The sequence below is a fragment of the Eschrichtius robustus genome, chromosome 11 (genome assembly GCF_028021215.1).
Source record: "Eschrichtius robustus isolate mEscRob2 chromosome 11, mEscRob2.pri, whole genome shotgun sequence".
NCBI lineage: Eukaryota > Metazoa > Chordata > Mammalia > Artiodactyla > Eschrichtiidae > Eschrichtius > Eschrichtius robustus.
Genome location: NC_090834.1, coordinates 102,526,029 through 102,535,072, shown reverse-complemented (window position 1 = coordinate 102,535,072; position 9,044 = coordinate 102,526,029). Strand labels below are relative to the sequence as shown.

Below are 9,044 nucleotides of genomic sequence, written 5' to 3'. Positions count from 1 at the left end.
ATGTGTTCTTGGAATGAGAACTGTGTAAATGTAAGCTGTTAACAGACTCATGCGATCTGATTTGGGAGATGTATGTATGGCAAATATGTGACCTTAGACAAATCATAACCTCTTTCTGCACTTTAGTTTGTTCATTTGCACAAGTGGGAAGTTGGCCATGTAATCTCTACGGATCTTTCAGCTTCAACAGTGTGTAACTATAAGATAATCTATTTACTATGTTTTTTGGTTCAGATCTATGCTTTAGATCAGAGAATCATGAAGAATAATTTATTGCCGTAATATTATGGTAAAATAAACAGGGTGTTTTTATATTTAAATTTAAGTGAAATCTCTTTGCTGTTTACCAAATATTCCTTGCTTTCTCATTACTACAGAGAATTTAGAAATTCTCATGGAGAATGGTACAGAGGTGACGGATTTCATCCTGGTGGGTCTAACCAATACCCCAGAACTTCAGATTCCTCTCTTTTTTGTGTTCACCCTCATTTTCCTCATCAGTGCTTTTGGAAACCTGGGGATGATCACATTGATCCTGTTGGACTCCCATCTCCACACCCCAATGTACTTTTTCATCATTAATCTGTCCTTGGTGGACTTTGGCTACTCCTCAGCTGTCACACCTAAAGTGATGGCTGGGTTCCTTAGAGGAGACAAGATCATCTCCTACAATGCATGTGCTGCTCAGATGTTCTTATTTGCAGCCTTTGCCAGTGTGGAAAATTTCCTCTTAGCCTCAATGGCCTATGACCGCTATGCAGCAGTATGTAAACCCCTCCATTACACCATCACCATGACGACAAGTGTGTGTACATGTCTGGCCATAGGCTCCTATGCATGTGGTTTCTTGAATGCTTCCATCCATGTTGGAGGTACATTCAGCCTTTCTTTCTGTAAGTCCAATGTGGTCCATCACTTTTTCTGTGACATTCCAGCTGTCATGGCTCTCTCTTGCTCGGATAAACACATTAGTGAGATGGTTCTTGTTTTAATTTCAAGCTTTAATGTCTTTTTTGCTCTTCTGGTAATATTGATTTCCTACCTTTTCATATCGATCACCGTCTTGAAGAGGCACTCAGCTAAGGGATACCAAAAAGGTTTGTCCACCTGCGCTAGTCACCTCTCTGTAGTCTCCATCTTCTATGGGACCGTCATCTTTATGTACTTACAACCCAGCTCCAATCATTCCATGGACACAGACAAAGTGGCATCTGTGTTCTATGCTATGGTCATTCCCATGCTGAACCCTATCGTCTACAGCCTGAGGAACAAAGAGGTTAAAAGTGCATTCAAGAAGGTTTTGGGGAACGCAAAATTCTCTCTAGCCTTTGGATTTTAATGTTGTGTGATGTACAATAATCTAGTTTCATTTCTCTCAGGTCATCCCATTCTCTTTTTTAGCCCTAAAATGTATTTAATCCTAAAGTTATATCCTTACCACTTCAAAATATGTTATTTAGGGATAATAAAATATGTCCAGAAATGTAATACTTGGACTAGTATGGTTCAAGGAAAGAATACGATGTTTTGCGTCCTGCTTATCAAAAACATTACTCATGGCATTTGATTTATTCACTTGTTACACAGGCATTTTCTCTACCACATGCCAGGGGAAACATACATGTAAATCAGTGGGACAAACAATGCTATGAACAGAAACACATATGTGTGCTCTATGTGGACATGTGGTCACATACACATGACAGTGGTATAAATGTAAGCAATAAATAAAGTGTAGGTAGTTTTTAATAAAATAATTTAAGATAACTTTTGGGTTATTAGAATATAAATTTATGTCTAATCTTATTTATTTAGTTGACTCTCTCTTCTAAGAGTCTTAATTAGAAAAAAATATTATGTAATTCTAAATGACAGTATGTGCTTTATTGGCACACATTATGGAAAGACACATAAATATTACTTTTAAATGAAGTTATGTTTCTGTCTTGACTGAGTCATTTTGTAGAACCAAATGTTCACATTAAATTTTTTGAAAGGATGAAAGAGCTAGAATAGAAAAAAAATGGAGGAAAATAAAAGCATTTCAATTTTTCATATATGACTTTTGAACCAGACACCATTTTAGGTATTAAGGCTAGAGTTGTGAAAAAAGCAGATAAAGTCAGTAATACTCTCATGGGGTTTACATTCTAATTGGGGGAAAATACTTACAAGTGAACATATAAATATACAATGCTTTGTTATAAAGCAGAAACTAACACACCATTGTAAAGCAATTATACTCCAATAAAGATGTTAAAAAAAAAAAGTCCATTGGAGGAAAAATAAATAAATAAATATACAATGAGTGTTAAGAAAGGCTATGTAAAATAAAGCAGAGTGATAAATAAGGTTGCATGAAAAGGAGGAATTTTATGAAGGAGGTAAAGGATTGTATCTATGATATGGTATCATTTAATCAAGCACATAATGAAATAAGGGGACATCCTAGGTAGAGGAAACAGGTAGTAAAATGTCCTGCGCTAAAAGTATGTTTTGAATTGTCATAGAGTAGAAAAAAATCAGAGTTTATACAACTAGCTGAATGACTAGAGGAATGATAACGAATGATGTAACTCAACTAAAGTACGAGTGAATGAGTTGCAATAACCGTTTAAAAGCATTTAAGGACAGAACAACGTGTAACATTATTGTTATTCTCGTTATATTTATTTAACGCAATGTGAAGAGTTGGTGGTCATATGTGCATAAATTGAAAACAGCCTTTATTTTCTCTCCTCTTGTATGCTGCCATTTTAAAAAAAATATTATGAGAACATGTTGTTTTAAACAAATAAATCAGTGCTAACATAAATGATAATTCTATGAAAATGCTATGTTTATAGATAAAATGTACCAACAAAAATTTACATACTTTAGCAAGGTAGAGAGAGAGCAAGAAAATGGCACCTGCCAGCACCTCTGGTGGACACTTTAAGAATAGCAAATAAACCTCCACCACATAGAGTCTGGGAGCTTTTCAAACTGCTGTTTCTGCCCTGGACCCCAGGGTGAGGGAATCTGTGCATGAGCCCTTTGAGAGCAGTTTCTCAGTTTGCTATAGCACTTTGGGGCTCACGGATTTGAGCCCCATTTGTTTTCAAAGCCAGATGCTTTGGGGGCTCATCTCTCAGGTGCAGGTCTAAAGAGATGGGGCGCCGGATGTGGTGTACAAACCCTTTGTTCCTCAGAGAGAAGCTCCAGAGTAATGAGTTCCCTCCCAACTGTGGGTTGCTCTGCCAGGGATGAGGTTTATGTCTTATCCTCTCCTATCCACCTCAGTGTGACCCTGCTATTGTCTAATGCAGAGCTGATCATCTGTTCTCAGAACTTTTTCAGAGGGAATTGTAGTATGTGTAGGTGTAGATTCAGTGTGTCCATGGGAGGAAGTGAGGTCAGGATCTTCCTATGTAGCCATCTTGGAACACAAAAAGAGGCTACTTGTACCTGATTTTAGGTGGGGGGAGTTTTTCACTTTTGAAAATTGTTAGCTGTGGGTTTTCATAAATGCACTTTGTCAGGTTGAGGAAGTTCACTTCTATTCCTACTTTTCTGAGTGTTATTTTTCATGAAGGCATGTAAGATTTTGTCAAATGCTTTTTTTTTTTGGCCGTGCCGAGTGGCATATGGGGTCTTAGTTCCCCAACCAGGGATTGAACCCACGCCCCCTACATTGGAAGCGTGGGGTCTTAACCACTGGATGGCCAGGGAAGTCCCTCAAATAATTTTTTTGAATCAATAAGATGATTATGTTTATCCTTCATTATATTGAAATGGTTTACTTCACTTATTGATCTTCATATATTGAACCATTCTTGCATTCCTGGGATAAATCCTACTTAGTCATGGTTTATAATCTTTTTAATATGTTCACTGACTTACTTTGCTAACATTTTGTTGACTATTGTAGCATCTATATTCATGAAAGATATTGGTCTATAGCGTTTTGGGGTTTTTTTTTTGCTCATGTTTTTGACACATTTTGCCATCATGGTAATGCTGCCCTCATAAAATGACTTAGGAAGAGTTCTCTTCTGTACTATTTTTTGGAAGAGTTTCAGAAACACTGATATTTATTGTTTTTTAAATACTTTTGGAATTCACCAGTGATGCCATCTTTTCCTGTTTTTGCTTTTGTTGTTGTTGAAAAGTTCACATTGATTTAATCTCTTCCTGTTATATGACTGCTCAGATTTTATATTTTGATATTTTGACACAATATTGGTAATTTAGGTTTTTCTAAGAATTTGTGTATTTCTTCTGGACTACCGATAGTTGTACAGTTGTTAATAGTTAGTATTATAATCTTTTTTATTTCTGTAAGACTGGTAGTAATGTCCCTCTTTTTATTTCTCATTTTAGTAATTTGAGTCTTTGCTCTTTTTTTTTCATAGTCAGCCTACAAAGGTTTGCAGTTTTTGTTGTTTTTTTAAAAGAATCAACTTTAGCTTTGTTGTCTCCTCTATTGTTTTTATTGTCCATTTCACTTATGTCCACTCTAATCGGTATTATTTCCTTCCTTCTTTAAGCTTTGGTTTTAGTGAGCACTTCTTTTCCCTTAAAGTGTAAAGTTAGGTTATTGATTTGAGATCTTTCCTCATTTTTAAAAGGAACACTCACAGCTGTAAGGATCTCTATGAGCACTATTTTTGTTAACTATTCAATATTTGATGGGTAGTGTTTTCATTAATATTTGTCTTAACGTATTTTTTATTTCTCTTCTGTTTCCTTCTTTAACCCATTGGTTGTATAAAGTGTGTTTTTTAATTCAAAACTATGTGAATTTTCTTAAAATATTCTTTCTGTCCTTTTCCTTTTCTCTGCTCTCATTTTTTTTTTTTTTTACATCTTTATTGGAGTATAATTGCTTTACAATGGTGTGTTCATTTCTGCTTTATAACAAAGTGAATCAGCTATACATATACATATATCCACATATCTCATCTCTCTTGCATCTCCCTCCCACCCTTCCTAACCCACCCCTTTATGTGGTCACAAAGCACCGAGCTGATCTCCCTGCTCTATGTGGCTGCTTCCCACTAGCTATCTATTTTACATTTGGTAGTATATATATGTCCATGCACTCTCTCACTTTGTCCCAGCTTCCCCTTCCCACTCCCCATGTCCTCAAGTCCATTCTCTACATCTGCGTCTTTATTCCTGTCCTGCCCTAGGCTTTTCAGAACCTTTTTTTTTTTCTTTTTAGATTCCATATATATGTGTTAGCATAAGGTATTTGTTTTCCTCTTTCTGATCTATTTCACTCTGTATGACACACTCTAGGTCCATCCACCTCACTACAAATAACTCAGTTTCATTTCTTTTTATGGCTGAGTAATATTCCATTGTATATATGTGCCACACCTTCTTTATCCATTCATCTGCCGATGAACACTTAGGTTGCTTCCATGTCCTGGCTATTGTAAATAGAGCTGCAATGAACATTGTGGTACATGACTCTTTTTGAATTATGGTTTTCTCAGGATATATGCACAGTAGTAGGATTGCTGGGTCATATGGTGGTTCTATTTTTAGTTTTTTAAGGAACCTCCATACTGTTCTCCATAGTGGCTGTATCAATTTACATTCCCACCAACAGTGCAAGAGGGTTCCCTTTTCCCCACACCCTCTCCAGCATTTATTGTTTGTAGAGTTTTTGATGATGGCCATTCTGACTGGTGTGAGGTGATACCTCATTGTAGTTTTGATTTGCATTTCTCTAATGATTAGTGATGTTGAGCATCCTTTCATGTGCTTGTTGGCAATCTGTATATATTCTTTGGAGAAATGTCTATTTAGGTCTTCTGCCAAATTTTGGATTGGGTTGTTTGTTTTTTTGATGTTGAGCTGCTTGTATATTTTGGAGATTAATCCTTTGTCAGTTGCTTCATTTGCAAATATTTTCTCCCATTCTGAGAATTGTCTTTTCATCTTGTTTATGTTTTCCTTTGCTGTGCAAAAGCTTTTAAGTTTCATAGGTCCCATTTGATTATTTTGTTTTTATTTCCCTTTCTCTAGGAGGTGGGTCAAAAAGGATCTTGTTGTGATTTATGTCATAGAGTGTTCTGCCTATGTTTTCCCCTAAGATTTTTATAGTGTCTGGCCTTAAATTTAGGTCTTTAATCCATTTTGAGTTTACTTTTGTGTTTAGTGTGATCTATATTTCTGTTTTTGTGCCAGTACCATACTGTCTTGATTACTGCAGCTGTGTAGTATAGTCTGAAGTCAGGGAGTCTGATTCCTCCAGCTCTGTTTTTCTTTCTCAAGATTGCTTTGGCTATTCGGGGTCTTTTGTGTTTCCATATAAATCGTGAAATTTTTTATTCTAGTTCTGTGGCAAATGCCATTGGTAGTTTGACAGGGATTGCATTGAATCTGTAGATTGCTTTAGGTAGTATAGTCATTTTCACAATGTTGATTCTGCCAATCCAAGAACATGGTATATCTCTCCATCTGTTTGTATCATCTTTAATTTCTTTCACCAATGTCTTATAGTTTTCTGCATACTGGTCTTTTGTCTCTTTAGGTAAGTTTATTCCTAGGTATTTTATTCTTTCTGTTGCAATGGTAAATGGGAGTGTTTCCTTAATTTCTCTTCCAGATTTTTCATCATTAGTGTATAGGAATGCAAGAGATTTCTGGGCATTAATTTTGTATCCTGCTACTTTATCAAATTCATTGATTAGCTTTAGTAGTTTTCTGCTAGCATCTTTAGGATTCTCTATGTATAGTATCATGTCATCTGAAAAAAGTGACAGTTTTACTTCTTCTTTTCTGATTTAGATTCCCTTTATTTCTTTTTCTTCTCTGATTGTTGTGGCTAAAACTTCCAAAACTATGTTGAATAGTAGTGGTGAGAGTGGACATCCTTGTCTTACTCCTGATCTTAGAGGAAATGGTTTCAGTTTTTCACCATTGAGAACAATGTTGGCTGCGGGTTTGTCATATATGGCTTTTAGCATGTTGAGGTAAGTTCCCTCTCTGCCTACTTTCTGGAGGGTTTTAATCATAAACGGGTGTTGAATTTTGTCGAAAGCTTTTTCTGCATCTATTGAGATGATCATATGATTTTTCTGCTTCAATTTGTTAATATGGTTTATCACATTGATTGATTTGTGGATACTGAAGAATCCTTGCATTCCTGGGATAAACACCACTTGATCAGGGTGTATGATTCTTTTAATGTGCCGTTGGATTCTGTTTGCTAGTATTTTGCTGAGGATTTTTGCATCTATGTTCATCAGTGATATTGGCCTGTAGTTTTCTTTCTTTGGGACATTTTTGTCTGGTTTTGGTATCAGGGTGATGGTGGCCTCATAGAATGAGTTTGGGAGTGTTCCTCCCTCTGCTATATTTTGGAAGAGTTTGAGAAGGATTGGTGTTTGCTCTTCTCTAAATGTTTGATAGAATTCGCCTTTAAAGCCATCTGGTCCTGGGCTTTTGTTTGTTGGAAGATTTTAAATCACAGTTTCAATTTCAATGCTTGTGATTGGTCTGTTTATATTTTCTATTTCTTCCTGGTTCAGTCTCGGAAGGTTGTGCTTTTCTAAGAATTTGTCCATTTCTTCAGGGTTGTCCATTTTATTGGCATATAGTTGCTTGTAGTAATCTCTCATGATCCTTTGTATTTCTGCGGTGTCAGTTGTTCCATCTCCTTTTTCATTTCTAATTCTATTGATTTGAGTCTTCTCCCTTTTTTTCTTGATGAGTCTGGCTAGTGGTTTATCAATTTTGTTTATCTTCTCAAAGAAACAGCTTTTAGTTTTATTGATCTTTGCTATTGTTTCCTTTATTTCTTTTTCATTTATTTCTGATCTGATCTCTATGATTTCTTCCTTCTGCTAACTTGGGGGTTTTTTGTTCTTCTTTCTCCAATTGCTTTAGGTGTAAGGTTAGGTTGTTTGTTTGAGATGTTTCTTGTTTCTTGAGGTAGGATTGTATTGTTATGTACTTCCCTCTTAGAACTGCTTTTCTGCATCCCATAGGTTTTGGGTCATCGTGTTTTCATTGTCATTTGTTTCTAGGTATTTTTTGATTTCCTCTTTGATTTCTTCAGTGATCTCTTGATTATTTAGTTGTGTATTTTTTAGCCTCCATTTGTATTTTTGTATTTTTTACAAATTTTTTCCTGTAATTTATATCTAGTCTCATAGCATTGTGGTAGGAAAAGATACTTGATACGATTTCAATTTTCTTAAATTTACCAAGGCTTGATTTGTGACCCAAGATATGATCTATCCTGAAGAATGTTCCATGAGCACTTGAGAAGAAAGTGTATTCTGTTGTTTTTGGATGAAATGTCTTATAAATATCACTTAAGTCCATCTTGTTTAATGTGTCATTTAAAGCTTGTGTTTCCTTATTTATTTTCATTTTGGATCATCTGTCCATTGGTGAAAGTGGTGTGTTAAAATCCCTTACTATTATTGTGTGACTGCCGATTTCCCCTTTTATGGCTGTTAGCATTTGCCTTATGTATTGAGGTGCTCCTATGTTAGATGCATAAATATTTACAATTGTTATATCTTCATCTTGGATTGATCCCTTGATCATTATGTAGTGTCCTTCTTTGTCTCTTTTAATAGTCTTTATTTTAAAGTCTATTTTGTCTGATATGAGAATTGCTTCTCCAGCTTTCTTTTGATTTCCATTTGCATGGAATATCTTTTTCCATCACCTCACTTTCAGTCTGTATGTGTCCCTAGGTCTGAAGTGAGTCTCTTGTAAACGGTGTATATATGAGTCTTGTTTTTGTATCCATCCAACCAGTCTATGTGTTTTGGTTGGAGCATTTAATCCATTTATATTTAAGGTAGTTATTGATATGTATGTTCTTGTTACCATTTTCTTAACTGTTTTGGGTTTGTTATTGTAGGTCTTTTCCTTCTTTTGTGTTTCCTGCCTAGAGAAGTTCCTTTAACATTTGTTGTAAAGCTAGTTTGGTGGTGCTGAATTCTCTTAGCTTTTGCTTGTCTGTATAGATTTTAATTTCTCCATCGAATCTGAATTAGAACCTTGCTGGGTAGAGTGATCTTGGTTGTAGT

General features: G+C 35.6%; 1 protein-coding gene across 1 annotated transcript; it reads left to right on the top strand.

Moving 5' to 3' along the window:
* The first annotated feature begins 394 nt into the window (after positions 1–394).
* Positions 395–1,339, top strand: LOC137771783 (olfactory receptor 5B2-like). The gene has a single exon (XM_068555441.1). It carries the CDS (start codon positions 395–397, stop codon positions 1,337–1,339), a length of 945 nt encoding a protein of 314 aa, XP_068411542.1.
* Positions 1,340–9,044: the final 7,705 nt, after the last annotated feature.